General features: G+C 39.7%; 1 protein-coding gene across 2 annotated transcripts in view; it reads right to left on the bottom strand.

Moving 5' to 3' along the window:
* The window catches only part of SUZ12 (SUZ12 polycomb repressive complex 2 subunit), a 62,606-nt gene that overhangs the window by 16,505 nt on the left and 23,814 nt on the right, over nucleotides 1-22,287 (bottom strand). For both annotated transcript variants that reach the window (XM_032163056.2, XM_032163057.2), the window contains 5 exons: nucleotides 18,832-18,881; nucleotides 12,107-12,192; nucleotides 9,573-9,804; nucleotides 8,664-8,757; nucleotides 2,252-2,357 (listed from right to left, as the gene is read on the bottom strand). In XM_032163056.2, the coding sequence (XP_032018947.1) occupies nucleotides 2,252-2,357; nucleotides 8,664-8,757; nucleotides 9,573-9,804; nucleotides 12,107-12,192; nucleotides 18,832-18,881 (568 nt within the window). The remainder of the gene's footprint in view (nucleotides 1-2,251; nucleotides 2,358-8,663; nucleotides 8,758-9,572; nucleotides 9,805-12,106; nucleotides 12,193-18,831; nucleotides 18,882-22,287) is intronic.

Here is a 22,287-nt window from a genome sequence, read left to right as displayed (position 1 = left end):
CTATCATCCTTTTTAATGGCTTTTTAGATTTAATGTGTTTCTAACGTTTCATTATTTAAAAAATGCTGAGAAAACCTGTTACCTACATCTTTTGTTAACAAGTTGCTGCATTGTGACAAAAACATAAAATTTGAATTGTTAAAGACTATACATACAATTTTAACTTTATATATATTGCCAGTCTGCCCTATAGTAAGACTGTATCAACCTTTTTTTTTTTTTTTGAGACAGAGTCTTGCTCTGTCTCCCCAGATAAGGTGAAGTGGCAAAATCTCAGCTCACTGAAACCTCTGCCTCCCAGGTTCAAGTAATACCCCTAAGCCTCCCAAGTAGCTGGGACTACAAGCATCTGCCACCACGCCCGGCTAATTTTTGTGTTTTTGGTCAACAGGGTTTGACCATGTTGGCCAGGCTGGTGTCAAACTCATAACCTCAGGTGATGCACCTGCCTCGGCCTCCCAAAGTACTGGGATTACAGGCATGAGCCACTGAGCCCGGCCCCAACTTATTGCTACATCAAAATATTATTTGAGAGTATATGTGTCCTCACATCCCTAAAACACTAGAAACTGTCAAACTTTTAATCTTTGTCAAACTGTCAAAAGTAGTATCTCTGCGTTTGCATGCCTTTGAACACTAATAAGGTTGAGTACTGCTTTAAAAGTTTGCTGGCCATCTATATTTGTTTAAGAACTGCGCGATAGTCCTTGACACATATTTCTTATTAGACTGCGTATCTTTTTCTTGTTTTATAATTCACAATATTATGTATTCATATTAGCATTTTGTGTTACAGATATTTCCCCCATTCCATAATTTCTGTTTGCAACTTTAGATATTTTGCAGTACAAAAATGATTAATTTTAACCTGACAATTTTTACTTTATGCTTTCTTACTTTTAAATCATCCTTAGAAGGGTCTTCCTCACTGCAATATATTAACATTCACTATTTTTTTTCCATGCTTATGAATGTTCATTTTTACATGTTTATGAGCCTTCCAGAATGTATTAGGTCTAAGATTATTTCCAGATGACTGGAGAAGAGTTGTCACAATTAATGAACAGTTTCTCTTTCTCATATAGATATACCACCACCTTTACCATAAACTAAATTTCAAATATACATCAAACTATTTCAGGACTATGCCTGAATGATATGCTTGTCTATTCCTATGCTTATACCATAGGGTTTAACTTCTCTTAACTTTATGGTATGTACTACTGTATATTGTATATCATACCAAAACTGGTAAGTAAAAGTTCTCAAAATATTTTTCTAAAATTTCCCTTAGTATTACTAAACACTTATCCTTCTAGATTAACTTGGTACTAATTTTAAGACTTAAAAAAATCCTTATGAGATTTTGCATTGGATGGTACACTGACCTAACATATTCAGAAATAAAGGACATCATTATAGTTTTGAATCTACCTATTTAAGAAATGTATGGATTCCTCTTTATCTCTTAAAAGAGTTATTTTAAGTACGCTTAATCTCAATTCTGCAGATTTCTTGATAAATGTATTACTAGTCAGCCCTTATTACCTGCCATTACAATGAATAGAATTTAAAATAGCCGTTAACATTTATTGAGCACTTATTGTATGCCAGGCACTGTACTAAATATTTTATTATTTCATCTAATCCATCAATTCTATGTCTCATGTTACAGGTGAAGAAACTGAGACACGGGTAAGTAACTTGCCAAACGCCACATAGCTAGGAGCAGAGATTTGAATCAGGCAGTCTGGCTCTTAAAGAAAGATGCCTTCCGTGTGGCCGGGTGCAGTGGCTCATGCCTGTAATCCCAGCGCTTTGGGAGGCCGAGGCAGGCGGATCATAAGGTCAGGAGTTCCAGACTAGCCTGGCCAACATGGTCAAACCCCGTCTCTACTAAAAATAAAAAAAATTAGCCAGGCGTGATGGCACGCACCTGTAATCACAGCTACTCGGGAGGCTGAGACAGGAGAATCGCTTGAACCCGGGAGGTGGAGGTTGCAGTGAGCTGAGACCATGCCGCTGCACTCCAGCCTGGGCAACAGAGCAAGACTCTCCCTCAAAAAAAAAAAAAAAAAAAAAAAAGATATCTTCCGTTAAATGCTCTGACTAGATCATTTACTTGTGTTTTTTAAAGTATAAAAAACAAAGGACTCTATTTCCAACATGAATTAGCATTTGGGGAAGAAAACATCAATCAAAAATGGGAGTTCATAACTATAACGTGCTCAACCTTCTAAGTAGTCCATACCTTCCCATCAAGAATAGTCTCCCATGTTGCTCTTTTCTTGCTTATTGGACATTCTTCCATTTCCTGCATGGCTACTTCATATTCCCCATCTAAAAGCTGTAAGCGCCTGTTAGACAAACACATATACTTTAAAGTAACCTGTGTTATTACTATAAGTACACAAATTCTACATCTTTAGATTTATACTAAAAGCATTTATTAAATTTATAAACTAGCTTACATACCCGACAAGATTTTAAAAATACAGCTACACTCCAGTCCTGATGAAAGCAATTTTAATGATGTACACTAAAAACTCTATTACTAGGAATTCATTACTGTAGCTACTCAGATATAACTCTAAACATGTAAAGTATAATATGCCTGAGGTCTCAAAACCTGGTACGCTGTCAACATTAAATATAAAGTGTATGTACAGGCTTTATTTATTTATTTGAGATGGAGTCTTGCTCTGTTGCCCAGGCTGGAGTGTAGTGGTGCAATCTCCGCTCACCGCAATCTCTGCTGCCCAGGTTCAAGCGATTCTCCTGCCTCAGCCTCCCAAGTAGCTGGGATTACAGGCTTGTGCCACCACGCCTGGCTAATTTTTGTATTTTTAGTAGAAACGGGTTTCAGCATCTTGGCCAGGCTGGTCTTAAACTCCTGCCCTCGTGATCCACCCACCTCGGCCTCCCAAAGTGCTGGGATTACAGGCATGAACCACCACACCCAGCCCAGGCTTTATATTTTTAAAAATAGGATAACAATGTTACAATGCTTGTCTTAGGGAAACACTAAGAATTATTACTTTTAACTACTGTAATTGTTTGAACTAGAATCCTTTACTTTTATACTTGACCAGTAAACTGATTATTATAATGACAAATCTGGTAACTACAGAATTCTGGGGGCACCTGGCACATATAGGTGCTCAATAAATATTTCATGGAATACTAATGGAATCAAATAATTCAAATATATTCACACAATATAGTTTTAAGGTGTGTGTACATATGTGTCTATGTATAATTTATTTTTTCCATACTTTAAACACTAGTAACCACTACTACTCTAAACACCATTCTTCAACCATGCTCAGTAATTAACTGTATAGATCAAGAAACTGGCTTCTCTTCATCACTCTTAGAGAAATTCTATTAGGTAAAAACAGCTGAGATTTACTGAGTGTTCACTATGTGCCAGGCACTATTATAAAGATTTTACATGGTTCATTTAATCTTCCCAACAATGCTATGAACTATGTACTATTACTCCATTGCCCAGAAGAGAAAACTGAGGCAAGAAAAGGTTAACATAACTTGCCTTAAAATCAAACCGTAAATAGCCAGATCTAGCAAATGAATCCAGGTGTCTGTCTCTAGAGTCTCTTAAAACCAAATGATTGACATTTAAGAATTTTTGTCTTTTCTCTACGCTGTACTACTTAAATTTAGTCAACTTCAGTAGTACATCAGCAAAGGCATTCAACTATTTTAAAAACTTATTTATTCAAATAGGTAATACATTCATATATTTCTAAATCAAAAAGGAGCTTCCTTATGCTTTTACATAGATACATACTATTCCATTTTGTGGGTGTACATTTGATACCTACAATCCAATGCACTCTCCTATCTGTAATGTATGTGGAGACCTTTCCCCCACAGCCTCATCAAGTGCTTTATCAAGTTTTTTGGTCTCTGTCAATCTGATAAGTGAAAAAATCCATCTCAGTGTACTTTTAATTCAGATGCTTTATCATTTTAATTGTTTAAGAACCATACATATCTATTTCGGTAAACTTCTTATTGTTTCCTTTGCCCATTCTTCTATGAGGCAGTGGTCTTTTAAAATTAATATGACCTTTTTACATTCAAGAATGAGATATCTACCCATAAGACAAGTTGAAAATAATTTCTCGCCATCTTGTCATTTTTGACTTTGGTTATAGTGGCTTTTTTGTTTTCTGAAGAAGTTTTTGATTTTTATTTTGTTCAACTTTGCACTGTTTTCCCACATGGCTTTTGAATATTGGTTATTATTTCAAGGAATTAACTGGATTTTTTTTTTTTTTTGAGTCGCTCTGTCACCCAGGGTAGAGTGCAGTGACACGATCATAGCTCACTACAGCCTCAGACTCCTGGGCTCAAGAGATCCTCCCACCTTGGTCTTCCAAAGTACTAAGATTACAAGTGTGAGCCACTGCACCCAGCCCTCTGTGAGATTTTAAAAACAATTTTTACACATCTAACATACAGATTTTGGCTTAAAAATACCATTCTTCTATAAGGAATCAGGACTCCTTGGAGAAATCACAACTTCAGAGCAGAGGTAAGAAAAGGAGAAGGTAGGCCAGGCGCAGTGGTTCATGCCTGTAATCCCAACACTTTGGGAGGCTGAGGTGGGAGGATCACCTGAGGTCAGGAGTTCAAGACCAGTCTGACCAACAGGGAGAAACCTTGTCTCTACTAGAAATACAAAATTAGCCAGGCATGGTGGCACATGCCTGTAATCCCAGCTACTCGGGAGGCTAAGGCAGGAGAATCGCTTGAACCCAGGAGGCAGAGGTAGCAGTGAGCTGAGATCATGCCTTTGCGCTCCAGTCTGGGCAACAAGAGTGAAACTCCGTCTCAAAAAAAAAAAAAAAAAAAAAGGAGGTGATTCTGGTATATCTTACTATTCTAGAAAATCAGGAAAAAATAGCAGCAACAAAACAGGACACAGAAGCCTACTTAGAAGGGCTCCTCCTGACCAAATATGAGACAATTTGAGCATTAAAATAACAGTATCAATAGATTAATTGAATAAAAATAGAATTTGTTAATCCATACTGATTTTAAAATATCAAAGCTGGGGAAAGGACTGCTCTTCTTTCTAAATTTACATAAAACTTAAAAAAAATTTTTTTTTCTTTTTAGGAATGAGGTCTTGCTATGTTGCCCAAGCTGGTCTCAAACTCCTGGGCTCAAATAATCTTCCCGCCTTGGACTCCCAAAGTGTTAGGGTTACAGGTATCAGCCACCATGCCCGCCTGTTTCTTTCTTTCTTTCTCTCTCTCTCTCTCTCTCTATATATATATATATATATATTTCAGGGTTAGTCAAGTGAAGCAGTGGGAGCAGAGAAGGCATGCTCTTCTTTATATAAAAATGCAAATAAATGTGGAAGAAATGTTAGAAAATTACCATTTCCCAACTGCCAAAGGAATAATTTATTCAAGCAAAAATAATCAATCGATGCTGAAACTGTTGGGTGAAAGGCTATGGGAAGAAAATGGATATTTACTCAGCTTCATGTATTAGCATAAGAATTATATGCTGATTTATATAAAAGGGAAAAAAAGTACTGTTACAATGGAGAAATATTGTGAACAGCATCTTAACCGAGTGATCAAACCTAATACTACCTTTTGTCTGTGATGTAGTATGTAAAGAACACATCACTCATTAGAATCCCTGCCAAAAATGTTTAACCTGAAGCTAATCATGAGGAAATCATCACAGAAGTCCAAATTGAGATACATTCTGCAAAACTACAGGCCTATACTGGGGGAAAAATGTCACAAAAGGTAGGGGGAAAGGCTAGGGGACTATTCCAAATTGAAGGAGACTGAAGAACTATGACATCTAGCTATAGAATCGGGGTGGGGACAGAACAAATTATAAAGGACATTATTGAGGTCAACTGGGGAGATAGTGTTGTATTTTAAATGTTCCTCATAAGTTTACGGTGGTTATACCAGAAAATGTCTTCGTTCCTAGCAGATACATGCAAGAGAGTTTATAAATGAGGAATAAAGCAAACTTTCAAATTGTTCAGCACAAAAATAAAATATATACTCACAAATCAAATGTGGTAAAATGTTAACAACAGATACAATCTAGATGAAGGGTATGTGGATATTAAATGACTTTAGTATTCTTTCAACTTTCCTACGGGTTTGAATTTTTTTTTTTTTTTTTTGAGACAGAGTCTCACTGTGGCCAGGCTGGAGTGCAGCAGCGCGACCTCGACTCACTGCAACCTCCGCCTCCTGGGTTCAAGCGATTCTCCTCCCTCAGCCTCCCGAGTAGCTGGGACTACAGGCACACACCACCACGCCGAGCTAATTTTTGTATTTTTAGTAGAGATGGGATTTCACCATGTTGACCAGGACAGTCTCGATCTCTTGACCTTGTGATCTGCCCACCTCAGCCTCCCAAAGTGCTGGGATTACAGGCGTGAGCCACCACGCCCGGGGGAATATTTTCAAAATAAGCTGCCGTGGGGAAATTCTCCCAGTTTCTTCTTGGCACTTTTTCTTTAAAATAAAAGCATTATCTTTTTCTTGCAAGAAATGTGTTAACATATGTGTCAGGTACAGTGAATAAAAAAGAAAATAGAACATACCCCATGCTGCCTAAAATAGAACAATTAACAGCATCGATGAAGTCCAATGAGCCTCATTCTAATTGTTTCCCCCACAGACATGACCACTATTTTCTAGTATATTTATGGTTCTATTGTTTTCCACTTAAATCTTTGATACACAATAAAATTTCTGACTTTACAAAGACACTGGCCGGGCACGGTGGCTCAGCTGTAATCCCAGCACTTTGGGAGGCAGGTGGCTCAGCTGTAATCCCAGCACTTTGGGAGGCAGGTGGATGATCTGAGGCCAACACGGTGAAACCTCATCTCTACTAAAAATACAAAAATTAGCTGGCCGTGGTGGTGGGTGCCTGTAATCTCAGCTATTCAGGAGGCTGAGGCAGGTGAATTGCTTGAACCCAGGAGGCAGAGGTTGCAGTGAGCTGAGATCATGCCACTGAACTCCAGCCTGGGTGACAGAGCGAGAGTCTGTCTCAAAAATAAACAAATAAATAATAAACAACAGGAGGAATGGCCTAGTTACTTTCCCTGGTTCTTTGTCCTATACCTGATAACAAACTGTTAACTACCAGCAAGCAGCCTGGTACAAGAAATGATGGCATAGGTTTCCTTCTCCAATCCCAAAAAGAAAAAGTGCTGGATTTGCTTCTTTCACTGGTGATATTTTCACTAAAATATTTCGTTTCCAAACAGAAACTGCAGAAATTATTATAAGCCTGTGTGTTTCCTGCCATCCTGTACCAAATGCACAGAGGTACACAATGATTATACATGATTTTTTTTTTTTTTTTTAATTGAGATAGAGTCTCGCTCTGTCACCCAGGCTGGAGTGGAGTGGTGTGATCTCGGCTCACTGCAACCTCCGCCTCCCGGGTTCAAGCGATTCTCCTGCCTCAGCCTCCTAAGTAGCTGGGATTACAGGCACACGCCACCGTGCCCGGCTAATTTTTGTATTTTTGGTAGAGACGGGGTTTCACCATCTTGGCCAGGCTGGTCTCAAACTCCTGACCTCGTGATCCACCCGCTTCGGCCTCCCAAAGAGCTGGGATTACAGGCGTGAGCCACCGTGCCCGGCCTTCTTTCTTTTTTTAAAAAAGATGGGGTCTCGCCTAGGCGTGGTGGCTCACGCCTGTAATCCCAGCACTTCGGGAGGCCAAGGCAGGCGGATCACGAGGTCAGGAGACCGACATCATTCTGGCTAACATGGTGAAACCCCCTCTCTACTGAAAATACAAAAAATTAGCCGGGCGTGGGGGCATGCACCTGTAGTCCCAGGTACTCCAGAGGCTGAGGCAGGAGACTTGCTCAAACCCAGGTGGCAGAGGGGTTGCAGTGAGCAGAGATTGCGCCACTGCACTCCTGCCTGGGTGACAGAGTGAGACACCATCCTAAAAAAAAAAAAAAAAAAAGATGGGATCTCACTTTGTCACTCAGGCCAGAGTACAGTGACATGATCATAGTTCATTGCTGCCTTGAACTCCTGGGCTCAAACAATCCTCCCACCTTAGCCTCCTATGTAGCTGGAACTACAAGTGCATACCACCATGACCAGCTCCTCTTCCTTAATTTTTAATAAACACATAACCCCAAGATTTACGTAGGGCCCACTCCATTTAAGTCTCTTCTCAAATACTACCTCCTCCCAGAGGTTATCTCTCTAAAACAGTAACCATTTATTCCCTATTTTTCTTCACAACACTCATCACTAAGTGACATTAGTTGATTTTTTGGGTGGTGGTCTGCTTCCTCCACTAAAAGTTAAGCTCCATGGTGAAGGCAGGGATTTTGTTGCCTTCTCAATGTCTAGAACAGTGTCTGGCAAAGAGTAGACAATCAGAAAATATTCGCCAAATAAGTAAGCTTAACTGAGCTATCGATCCAAATAGTTCCTTAATTATTGTTTTCTATGAAATAGACAAAAATTCAGTGTTTGCAAATTTGTTTTTTCATCCATAAGAAGAAACAAAGGCAATGAAATAATCAATATAAATAAGTATATTCTGCTTCAGAATGAAAACATTTCCAGAACATTGTGGGAACCTCACTTGTTCATCAACATTACCTGTTTTTATCAAATACTGTCATTTGTGCAACAAATGTCTTTTCCCCATCCTCACGATTTCGTTTTCTTCTGGCTGGAAGCTCTTCACTGACATCTAAATTTAACAAACATTTCTCATAAATCAAACATCAGAACAAAAATGTGTTATGATATATGGTCCCTTAACATAAAACATGCTACATTTATCCCAAATGAGGTATGAATTACATACACTAAAGTTGCAATAATATACAGACCACGTCTTCCAATTTTGCATTTTTACTGTATGTTCTTTTTTAACACTCACAACATTAACCCCACATCTTTGCAAATACTAATGTTTCTGTTTAGAATTATCTTTGCTAGGCAACTCCTTCTCACTCATGGTAACTCTCCAAAAACTTCAAACAATACTTCAAGAGTCAAGGATTATTTCTTCCAACGTGTTTCTCTGCTGAACTTCACATATACCTATATTGTGCCACTCATCATTTTGCTGCAATGATTTATTTCATGTCTATTTCCCTACACTAGGTTGTGAGACTTTGGAGGATAGGACTGAATCTTTTAATCATCTTCGATTAAATTAAATTATCCCCAGAACCTATGTGTTTGTTGAATGAATACCTCAAAGATGAATTCACAATTGTTGGAAAAAAAGAGGGATGGGTAGGGGGGATAAATACGCAACAAGTATAATAAAATGTTCATTGTTGAATCTAAGAGGTAGGTAGATAGGTGTTCACTATAAAATACTTCTCATTGTCCTTTATGTTTGAAAATCTGCACAACAAAATGTTGAGGTGGAGGTGAATTCACTGTTTGCTTTAAGACTCAGCACCATGAGTATCATGAAGGAACACTGGTACAATCATTTTCAATGACCATCTTAATCTCCAGTGATAAAATCTAGTAAAAAAAAAAAATTACCAATATTTTCATTGGTTTCTCCATTAATCATTCCATTAAACTCTCTTCTTCCTGGACGAGTCACTCTAAATAGCAACGAGTAAGACTTCACCATATGGCTGTTACTAGGTTCAAATTCATTACTGGAAACTGCAAGGGACGGGAAATTTCCAGGTTTTGTTTGATTGAGGTCAGGATTCAAAGGCACCTGCTTTTTACCTGTGGGAACTTGCCTTATTGGACAACTTACATCCTGCAAAGGTAAAGATTATTAATTTATATTTATTTGTACATAAGCAGTAAGAATTATAATAAAACTTCTAATCACAGCTATAGGAAACATGGGAGATAGGCCATGATCACCAAATGGAATGTTAAAATTCTAACCATAGTTATGAAAACTGTGAAGCAAAAATAAAAATTTGAAATACCTATATTCCAAATATTAAAGCAATTGAGGTTTTCTCCAACATAATGAAATTATGATACAGTATATCTAATATTTAGCTAACAGTGATCTGAAACCGTTGTATATTAGAAATATAGAACTAAAAGCATGCTAAATCTCTCTGGTAAGGCTTTTTAGCAACAAACAAAAAAACCATGCTAAAAATGTTAAACTCATGTACTTTTATCAAATCTCTTAAATGTTCTATTTTAACATGACAATGACTAATAGGACCATTAGAAATAAAAAAATGACTAATAATCCCATGGTCAACAACTACATTATGAAACAGTAAATCCATATAGTTAAAATATGTTGTTTAACAGAAAGGATCATCATCCTTAAAAAAACAAAAACAAAACTGGTTTTATTTACCAATGATCGTATTCTGAGTAATATTCTGTTATTGTATTATTAGTTACACTGAAAATGCATACTAGAAAAACTGGAAGGATCAGAAGACCTTTATGACAGTATCTTACAGCACCTACTTCTTTTAAAATAAATAGAATACATGCAGTCTAAAAAAATTTCTATTTTATAAGACTATAAAGTGAAAACTATGAATTCTCACCCACCCCCAGGTCTTACGCTCCAGAGATGACTAATACTAGCAGTTGGCTGTGTATATTCTTCCAGGAAAATGATTACCCTGATACTTTTTTTTGAACATAAGAATGACTATATTTATATTCATATCTTATTCTAAGTAATGTATCTTGGATTTTCATATCGTCACTTGTTGTAATGTGTATGGAGGTTAGGTAGGAGTAAGGAGTGATATTTCTTTTCTTTTTTTTTTTTTTTGAGATTCTGTCTCAAAAAAAAAAAAAAAAGGGCTAGAGTGCAGTTGTGCGATCTCGGCTCGCTGCAAGCTCCGCCTCCCAGGTTCATGCCACTCTCCTGCCTCAGCCTCCTGAGTAGCTGGCACTACGGGTGCTCATCACCATGCCCAGCTAATTTTTTGTATTTTTAGGAGAGACGGGATTTCACCGTGTTAGCCACTCAATCTCCTGACCTCGTGATCTGCCCACCTTGGCCTCTCAAAAGTGCTGGGATTACAGGCATGAGCCACCGCACCTGGCAAGGAGTGATATTTCCTAACTTTACATACATTTTTTTTTTTCTTGAGACAGTTTCACTCTATTGCACAGGCTGGAGCTCAGTGGTGCAATCATGGCTCACTGCAGCCTCGACTTACTGGGTTCAAGCAATCCTCCCGAGTAGCTGGGACTACAGGCACAGGCCATCATGCCTAGCTCATTTTTGTATTTTTGGTAGAGACAGGGTTTCGCCATGTTGCCCAGGATGCTTAACTCCTGGATTCAAGCAATCTGCCCACTTCTGCCTCCCAAAGTGCTGGGATTATAGGTGTGAGCTACGGCAACCGGCCTTTACAGAAACTTTTAAAAATAAAGTTCCACTGCTGCCTCCGAGGCGCCTTAGTCTACTCCCTCCCAATGATTGAGGCCCTTATGGCCTATGGTCTTCGAAGAATATCAGCACTGGGACCCTGGACCCAGACCAGTTCCTACTCCTCTTGAAACACTTGGGGACTTAAAGCAACTAAAGGTACATCTGTTGGCTTTGATCGGTTGACCAGGAAACATCTTAACACTTGTGTCTACGGTGAAATAACTTCACCTTATAAAAATTTGAAGCAATGTATTAATAAGCGAATGGCTAATAACGCTGACAACAAAATTTCTTTGCCTGAGAGCAGTGTTACAAACGATAATCTTGTGGAAAAAACTCTCTCTTAGCCCTTATCTAAAATGTCAATGGGTACAAATAGCTAAGAAATACGCTAACAGATTGAAATGGTAGAAAAGCAACTGAATTTATGCCAGATGCTGAAACACAGCTTCGCCATTTCCAGACTCCTATAAGAGAAAGTTTTGTACAGACACTTATTAAAAGACTAGAAAAACTACACAGATATGCGAGCTGGCAAAAGAGGTTATCAGTTTTATAATTAGGCCATCAATATATTTCTTAAGCTTTCAAAATTTAAAACTCAGCTTTAAAATACAATATATATGCATAAAGATGTCCAATTAAGCAAATTATTCCATTTACTCTACCAATATCATTTTATTGACATTACCTTTCTTTTTTTGTGGCAAACTTTCACAAGCAGGACTTCCAGGGTAACAGAATTTTGTTCATTTTCTGAGTTTTGTGATGGCTTATCTAAATAGAAAATCAGTATTTTAAAATATATTTTAAAAATATATGAACACAGTATTCATTTTGCTAATAAGTCAGGGAACTTCAAACAGAGATTTCCCATAGTAAGACTTCCCAAAAGTTCACTCATTCTTTTTTCCTCAAATCAGTTCCAAACTTACAGCAAACTCTTTAAAAGCCTTTATATATAGTGTAAATAAACCATTCACAAAACAAATATAATTACTGTCCTATACGCTGTAATTTTTTTTTCCATTTGATATAGGTTTTGCTCTGTTGCCCAAGGTACAGTGCAGTGGCACAATCACAGCTCACTGCAATCACAAGCTCCTGGGATCAAGTGATCCTCACACATCAGCACGGCAGCCTCCTGAGTACCTGGGATTACAGGCGTGAGCCACCATGCCCAGGTTGTAAGTATAAAAATTTTTCACTGGCCAGACATAGTGGCTCATGCCTGTAATCCCAACACTTTGGGAGGCCAAGGCAAGAATATCACTTAAGGCCAAGAGTTCAAGACCAGCCTGCCCAACACAGAGACCTCGTCTCTACAAAATGTCAAAAAATTAGCTGGGTGTGGTGGGTGTCATGTGCCTGTAGTCCTAGCTACCTCAGAGGCTAAGGTAGAAGGATCTCTTGAGCCAAGGAGTTCAAGGCTGCAGTGAGCTATGATCCTGTCACTGCCCTCTAGTCTGGGCGAAAGAGTCAGATCCTGTCTCTAAAAAACATCTATACATTTCTATTTTTTATATATATATATATATATTATATATAAATATTATTATATTATATGTTATATATATTATATGTATATTTTATATATATAATTAGGAATATTTCCTAATTCCTTTTTTCTTTTTGAGACAGAGACTCGCTCTTTCACCCAGGCTGGAGTGCAGTAGGGGGATCTTGGCACACTGCAACCTCTGCCTCCCGGGTTAAAGTGATCCTCCCACCTCAGCCTCCCGAGTAGCTGGGACTACAGATGTGCACCATGACACCCAGCTGATTTTTTTAATTTTTAGTAGAGATGGGGTTTCACCATGTTGGCTATGCTGGTCTTGAACTCCTGACCCCACCCGCCTTGGCCTCCCAAAGTGCTGGGATTACAGGCGTGAGCCACCAAACCTGGCCATATTTACTGAATATTTCTAATTTGAAGATTTAATATTTTTGTTTGTTTTTCAGACAAGCGTCTGGTTATGTTGCCCAGGCTGGTCTCAAACTTCTGGACTCAAGTGATCCTCCCATTTTAGCCTCCTAAGTAGCTCAGACTACAGGCACATGCAACTGGGCCGGCTTGAAGATTTAACATTTATGATAATATGCTGCTAGTCAAAAGTAATTTTGACAAATACAGTTAAAGCTTCTTGGCACAAAGCATAAATGAAAACAGTTGCAGGAGGGCCAGGTGTGGTGGCTCACACCTGTAATCCCAGCACTTAGGGAGGCCGAGGCAGGTGGATCACCTGAGTCTGGGAGTTTGAGACCAGCCTGACCAACACGGAGAAACCCCGTCTCTACTAAAAATACAAAATCAGCCAGGCATGGTGGTGCACGCCTGTAATGTCAGCTACTTGGGAGGCTGAGGCAGGAGAACTGCTTGAACTGGGGGTGGTGGGCAGAGGTTGCAGTGAGCCGAGATCACGCCATTGCACGCCAGCCTGGGCAACAAGAGCGAAGCTCCATCTCCAAAAAAAAAAAAAAAGTTGCAGGAGACAACCACATTCAAAATAAGCATCTTCAATTTTTTTCTTCTCCTAAAATCTACTAGAAAAATTATTAAGATAACATTTGAATTAAATTAGTTACTATTATACATGTTTCATTATGAATGCATAGAGACACTAAACTAAAAAGTTCTTGATCTGACCAAGACTTATGGCCAAAAGGATAAAAAATGGATTTCAAAAAACATTAAACATTATAAAACGTAGAGATAGAGCTATTTTTAGACGCTTTCCCCAGAATTTCTCTACAGTTTAAATGGGATAACAAAAATCAAGATATTATTTACTATCTAGAAGAGTATCTTGGCTTACAAAAAATTTAGGGGTGTTAATTTTGAATACCATAGTCTATATTCTCTATGTATATTAACTAACAAAGGCTTTACAAATTAAGGTTCTAGAGCAGTCCTCCATAACTTGTTTTTAAAGTCCCAAAGGTATTAACAGTTCAAAACTGAATATTTAATCACTAATTCATCAAATAGCTTCAACAACATCCAGAACTATTATAATAGATGAATCCATGAACATACAAAATAAAATTTTTGTTCTAAGGCACTGGGCAACACATTTTTTCTTTCTTTACTTTTTTTTTTTTTGAGAGATGAGTCTTGCTCTGAGGCCAAGGCTAGAGTGCAACGGAACATTCTTGACTCACTGCAACCTCCGCCTCCTGGGTTAAAGCAGTTCTCCCTGCCTCAGCCTCCCGAGTAGCTGGGACTACAGGCACACGCCACCAAGCCCAAGTAATTTTTTTTTTTTTTCTTGAGTCAGTCTCACTCGGTTGCCCAGGCTGGAGTGCAGTGGCACCATCTCGGCTCACTGCAGCCTGCACCTCCCAGGTTCAAGCACTTCTCATGATTCAATCTCCAGAGTAGCTGGGATTATGGGACGAAACACCATTCCCAGCTAATTTTGTTATTTTCAGCAGAGATGGGGCTTCACTATGTTGGCCAGGCTGGCCTCAAACTCCCTACCTCAGGTGATCTACCTGCCTCGGCCTCCCAAAGTGCTGGGATTACAGGCGTGAGCCATTGTGCCCGGCCGGCAACACTTTTTTTCTACTTAAAAACATTCTTATTGGGGGTGTGTGTGTAAAACACATTTGATCAGTTTCTTTGGAAGTTGCATGCAGGATAAAAACACTTTAATACAGCAAAAAATAGTCCAATGTCTAAATGCAGTAACAAAAATATTTGCCAAACAATACTCACCATGAAAATAGTACCCAAATAATCTTTGTGTATTTATTCTAAGAAGCAGTTTCAAGTAGTAATTGCCAAACAAAAGCTTTCATTTAAAAACAAAAGAGGCCGGATGCAGTGGCTCATGCCTGTAATCCTAGCCCTTTGGGAGGCTGAGGTGAGAGGATAGCTTGAGCCCAGGAGGCTGCAATGAAGCAAGACTGCTCACTGCACTCCAGCATGGGTGACAGAGCAAGACTCTGTCTAAAAAATAATTAATAGTAAGAAAATAAGAAAAAATCACATTTTAATAATTAAAAAATTTTTTTGCTTGTTTAGAGAGAGGGTCCCACTATGTTGCCCAGGCTCTATTCAAACTCCTGGGCTCAAGCAATCCTCCCAGCTCAGCCTCCTCAGTAGCTGGAAATACACACAAGCATCACTGCTCCTGGTACATTTTAGAGAACTTGATGTTGGTTTTCTATCCTGGTTTCTTAAAAATATTACTGAAAACAAAAAAGGTACAAATAAACCTTGGATGGAAAAGAAACACGATATATCTACTTCCAACTTCTCCTAGTTTCAAAGTTATAATAGAAATTATTTTCGACATAGGCATGGTGGCTCACGCCTATAATCCCAGCACTTTGGGAGGCCAAGGTGGGCAAATCACTTGAGGCCAGGAGTTTGAGACCAGACTGGCCAACATGGTGAAATGAAATCCTGTCTCTATTAAAAATATAAAAATTAGGGGCCGGGCTAGGTGGCTCATGCCTATTGAAATCCCAGCACTCTGGGAGGCCGAGGTGGGCAAATCACCTGAGATCGGGAGTTCAAGAGACCAACCTGACCAACATGGAGAAACCCCATCTCTACTAAAAATACAAAAAATTAGCCAGGCATGGTGGTGCATGCCTGTAATACCAGCTACTCTGGAGGCTGAGGCAAGAGAATTGCTTGAACCCGGGAGGTAGAGGTTGTGGTGAGCAGAGACTGCGCCATTGCACTCCAGCCTGGGCAACAAGAGCGAAACTCCGTCTCAGAAAAAGAAAAAAAAAATTAACTAGTGTGGTGGCACCCGCCTGTAATCCCAGCTACTTGGGAGGCTGAGGCATGAGAATCACTTGAATCTGGAGGCAGAGGCTGCAGTGATCTGAGATCAAACCACTACACTCCAGCCTGGGTGACAGAGGAATTATTTTCTGGAAACAGAGATATCAACAGAGTTCACTATCTCTTTTACTTCAATATCAAGAAAAATAAAGTAAATCTCAGCAATTGTTGAACTTTATATATTTTGCCAAGTAGATAGGAAAAAAGCTTAATATGACTACTTTCCAAAAATTTCAGTGATGGATAAACTATGTGTTCTACACAGGTCCCTGAGAACAAAGGGCTAATGAATGTATAAAATTCAAATTATACGCTTCTGAAGAATTAAAGTCTAAACACATCAGAAGTACCACGGAAAACAAAATACGATGACTAGAAATAAAGACTCTAAGCAGACCATTACAAATAATTTAAGGAAAACAAAAACCGTAATGCTACTCAGGTTACCTCTATATAAAAAAATAGACCATATCTAAGGTAAAAACTAGAAGTTACATTAGCTAATACAAATATGAGATTTCAAATTTCTTACATAAAAACCCTAAGTAGGGCCAGTCTTAGTGGCTCACACCTGTAATCCCAGCACTTTGGGAGACTGAGGTGACAGGATCACTTGAGACCAGGAGTTTGAGACCAGTCTGGGAAATGTAGTGAGATTCCATCTTAACAAAAAAAAATTTTTTTAATTAGCCAGGCATGGTGGGGATGCCTGTAGTTCCGGCTACTCAGGAGGCTGAGGCAGGAGGATCACTTGAGCCCAGGAGTTGATCACACCACTGCACTCCAGCCTGGGCGACATGAGCAAGACCCCATCTAAAAACAAACAAACAAACAAACCCCAAAGAGTCATTAAAAAATGGTTATATTAGAGCATTTTGACAATTGGCCAATTGGCAAGGTTGTCTTTTTGTCCTTTTTAGACAGTGACTCACTCTGTCACTCAGGCTGGAGTATAGTGGTGTGATCTTCGCTCACTGCAGCCTCAACCTCCAAGACTCAAGCAATCCTCCCACCTCAGCCTCCTGAGTAGCTGAGACTACAGAATAGCTGGGATTATGGGCATGTGCCACTGTGCCCGGTTAATCTTTTTTTACTTCTTACAGATAGGTTCTATGTTGCCCAGGCAAGCCTCAAGCAATTCTTCCATCTCAGCCTCCCAAGGTGTTGACATTATAGCTGTGAGCCACCACGCCCAGCCTAATATTTGGGATTTTTTGGAGACAGGGTCTCACTCTCTTGCCCAGCCTGGAGCAGAGTTGTGCAATCATAGCTCACTGTAACCTTGAATTCCTGAGTTTATGCAATCCTGCCATCTTGGACTTCCAAGTACCTAGAACTACAGGACATACCACCATACCTGGCTAATTTTTGTAGAGATGGGGTCTGTGTTGCCCAGGCTGGTCTTGAACTCCTGGCCTCAAGTCATCTTCCCGCCTCAGCCTCCCAAAATGCTGAGATTACAGACATGAGCCACCATGCCAGGCCTCATTTTCAATCTTTGTTTCTTACTTAACGATACCAAGAAGACAACCAACCTGGCATGTTTCTAATAATGGTTTTATTCCATTGTATAATAAAAAGATATACCATATACACAGACTTATGATGGATAAGCTGATAAGTAATTTTCCCTTTTTTTTTTTGAGATGGAGTCTCGCTCTGTCACCCAGGCTGGAGTGCAGTAACGCAATCTCGGCTCACTGCAACCTCCGACTCCCAGGTTCAAGCGATTCTTCTGCCTAAGTCTCCCAAGTAACTGGGACTACAGGCACCCACCACCACGCCCGGCTAATGTTTATATTTTTAGTAGAGATGGGGTTTTACCATATTGGCCAGGCTGGTCTTGAACTCCTGACCTCATGATACACCCGCCTCAGCCTACCAAAATGCTGGGATTACAGGCGTGAGCCAATGTGCCCGGCCATATTTTTCCATTTTTAAAACAACCCTAATTCTTTCCAGCATGCTTTGAGCTTTTACTGGAGTAATATACTATATAATTTCCTTTGAATAATATCTAAAATATTAATATATGCCACTGGTAATAGTGGTTATTTCAGTTGTTTTACTGTGTTTTTTTAAAACATGATGCAGTATCATTAATTCAAAATGTTTATGCATAAAAGGTTCTACTGAGGAGATTCTTTACCTATTGAAGTTCTAAGACAATTTGTTAAAATCTTCATCATTAGCCAGGCGTGCTGGCTCACAAGGTCAGGAGTTCAAGACCAGCCTGGCTAGCATGGTGAGACCCTGTCTCTACTAAAAATACAAAAAATTAGCCAGGCATGGGGCACGTGCCTGTAATCCCAGCTACTCAGGAGGCTGAGGCAGGAGAATCGCTTGAACCCGGGAGGTGGAAGTTGCAGTGAGCTGAGATCACACCATTGCACTCCAGCCTGGACGACAGAGCAAGACTCTGTCCACCCCCCCGCCGCCCCCGCAAAAAAAATTTCATCATTAGCCTTCATAACTTAAAGCTCAAAAACATCAGAATCAACACCTTTTCCATTAAACATAATTTTATAAATTTACACTCAGAAGCCCCACTTTTTTTACATTCACAAAGGTATCTTGCTATTAAAATGCCACTTTATTTACTTTTAAGTACATACCATTTTTGTGGAAGAAACCAGTAAATGTAAGCTGCAAATGAGCTGACAAGCTAAAAAAAAAAAGGAAATATTTTATCATTTTAATGCTCTGTAGTAAAATAACCTAGACTTTAAAACATAACATTGAAATCAAAATTACTTCAGCTAATTTATAAATATTTGTACTCAATTGTTATTCAGGCCCATGACTCTATGCTTTCCCTGTTAAATATGACATCCAAAAGTGTGTCTATACACCTAACAAAAAATAAACAACAAAAAACCCCTCACAACTCACAAAAAATAAAAACAAAACCACAAAAACACCAGAGCAAGGCAGAAAAAAATCAGACCACCAAGTTAGAGGCCAGGTAATTTACTGTGTTTTAGTGTTCTACCTATAAAATGACAGCAGGTATGCCTTCCTACCTTTTTTTGTTTTGTTTTAATGAAGGCTTTAGTCAATGACTTCATCAAAAGGAAATTTTGAAAAGGGTAGCTAAATCCATGCAAAAAAATTTGAGTATTTTGAAGCTATGGAAATTCAACCTTCCCAATAAATGATACAGAACCATTACTTTATACTTCAAATAGCAATGAAATACACAATTACAAATCTGGTATAGATCTATAATTTACCGTTTCAACATATTATTTTCACTGTTAGTTTTAGAAGCTATGGAAAAGCGAAAGAAAGCATGAACTAGAACTAGTGCTCCTTCTATTTTCACAAATATCTATTAACAATATAAAAAAACTGTAAGGATGGGATAAAATAAACAAGCATCAATAAGCTTTTGAAGTACCTTTAAACTGCAAAACAGAACACAGTTGTTGATCAGGAGACATTCATAACTTTCCTGAGCATAGATCAGGCAGGGGATCACCAGGTCAGGAGTTCGAGACCAGCCTGGCCAATATGGTGAAACTCCGTCTCTACTAAAAATACAAAAATTAGCTGGGTGTGGTGGCACATGGCTGTAGTCTCAGCTACTCAGGAGGCTGAGGCAGGAGAATCGCTTGAACCTGGGAGGCAGAGGTTACAGTGAGCCAAGATTGCGCCATTGCGCTCCAGCCTGGGCGACAGGCGGAGACTTCCGTCTCAAAAAAAAAAAAAACCTACAGAGTTGGGACTTTGAAGGGCATTTCTAGAACAGTAGTACAGAAAGTATGCTAGGGGCCGGGTGTGGTGGCTCACAACTGTAATCCCAGCATTTTGGGAGGCCAAGGCAGGAGGATCATGAGATCAGAAGATGGAGACCATCCTGGCTAACACGGTGAAACCCAATCTCTACTAAAAATATAAATATTAGCCAGGCATGGTGGCGTGTGCCTGTAGTCCCAGCTACTCGGGAGGCTGAGGCAGGAGAATCACTCAAGCCCATGAGGCGGAGGTTGCAGTGAGCCGAGACTGCATCACTACACTCCAGCCTGGGCAACAGAGCAAGACTCCATCTCAAAAAAACAAAAAACAAACAACAAAAAAGTATGCTATCAGTAGAGAACAAAATTATTATGGAAGAGTAGAATTATAAGGGTCCAAGCAGAGTTAGAAAGCATAGGGCCGGCATTTATGGCCATACCACCCTGAACGCACCAAATCTCGGAAGCTAAGCAGGGTCGGGCCTGGTTGGTACTTGGATGGGAGAAAGCAAAAATATAAAGTTAAAACTAAGAACGGCCGGGCGCGGTGGCTCACGCCTGTAATCCTGTTGGTACTTGGATGGGAGAAAGCAAAAATATAAAGTTAAAACTAAGAACGGCCAGGCGCGGTGGCTCACACCTGTAATCCCAGCACTTTGGGAGGCCAAGGCGGGTGGATCATGAGATCAGGAGTTCAAGACCAGCCTGGCCAAGATGGTGAAACCCCATCTCTACTAAAAATACAAAAAAAAAAAAAAGCCAGGCGCGGTGGCAGGCGCCTGTAATCCCAGCTACTTGGGAGGCTGAGGCAGGAGAATCTCTTGAACTCAAGGGTGGAGGAATCACTTGAACTCAGAGGGTGGAGGTGGCAGTGAGCCAAGATCGCGCCACTGCACTCCAGCATGGGCGACAGAGTGAGACTCCGTCTCAAAAAAAAAAAAAAAACAAAAAACCTAAGAACCACCACCACAACTTAAGTATCAGCCGGGCGTGGCGGCTCATGCCTGTAATCCTAGCACTTTGGGAGATGAGGCAGGATGAGAGATGAGGCGGGTGGATCACGAAGACAGGAGATCAAGACCATCCTGGCTAACACAGTGAAACCCTGTCTACTAAAATTAGCCAGGCATCGTGGCATGCGCCTGTAGTCCCAGCTACTCGAGAGGCTGAGGCATTTGAACCCAGGAGGTGGAGGTTGCAGTGAGCCAAGATTGCGCCACTGCACTCCAGCCTGGGCGACAGAGTGAGACTCTTGCCTCCAAAAAAAAAAAAACAACCGTATACAATAGGAGTCTTAAAAACCTATTCTGTATAAGCAATTCATATATTATAAACATTTTTACATGAATCAGATAATTTCTACATGCTATTTTACTAAAAAGACAGCATTATCCTAGAAAAAGTTCCATAAATACTACCTTACGTAGCAGAATTAGCTAAAACCCAAAGCATAAGTGAAAGAGGAATATTCTACAATTCTCACATTAGAAGATAATCCACCAGTCACAACACATCTATTCTACTCTTTGTTGCTTCAATTAAACCTACATACTAAGACCAGATTAACTTTCATAAGAATCTACTTCTTATCTATCATTTCTTTCTGCACATCTACTGAGACCCCAACTACCAAATCTTTTGTCTAACTGCTGAAATGGTTCTCATTTCTTGTTCTACGAAAGCCCTACATATGAAAATAAGAATAGAATTTATAGTCAGAAAATCCAAGTTTGAATTCTGGTGCCACTTATTCACTGTGGTCTGTTATCTATAAAATGAGGATATTTTCTCTCACAAAGAGTGTGAGGCTTAAGATTTTGTTTTTTTGCTTTCAGACACGGTCTCGTTGTGTCACCCAGACTGGTGTGTAGTGGCACAATCTAGGCTCACTGCAACCTCCAACTTCCAGGCTCAAATGATCCTCCCACCTCAGCCTCCAAGAGTAGCTGAGACTACAGGCATGCACCATCACGCCTGGCTAATTTTTGCATGTTTGTGGAGTCAGGGTTTTGCCATGTTGCCCAGGCTGGTCTCAAACTCCTGAGATCAAGAGATCCACCTGCCTCAGCCTCCCCAGGTGCTGGGATTACAGGTGTGAGCCACTGCACCTGGCCAGTTTAAGGTTTCAATTCAATTATTTTTTTTCTTTTAGAGACAGGGTCTCGCTATGTTGCCCAGGCTGGTAATGAACTCCTGGGCACAAGTGATCATTCCACCTCAGCCTCCCAAAGTGCTGCGATTATAGGCATGAGCCACTGTGCTCAGTCAGGCTTGCAGAAAGTAATAAAGTATCCAGTAAAATACTCTCTCCCTCTTCTACAAAGACCTTAAACC

This window comes from Hylobates moloch, unplaced genomic scaffold (genome assembly GCF_009828535.3).
Source record: "Hylobates moloch isolate HMO894 unplaced genomic scaffold, HMol_V3 SCAFFOLD_10, whole genome shotgun sequence".
Lineage (NCBI taxonomy): Eukaryota > Metazoa > Chordata > Mammalia > Primates > Hylobatidae > Hylobates > Hylobates moloch.
Note: the sequence above shows the minus strand (reverse complement) of the source record. Positions and strands in the feature narration are given on the sequence as shown.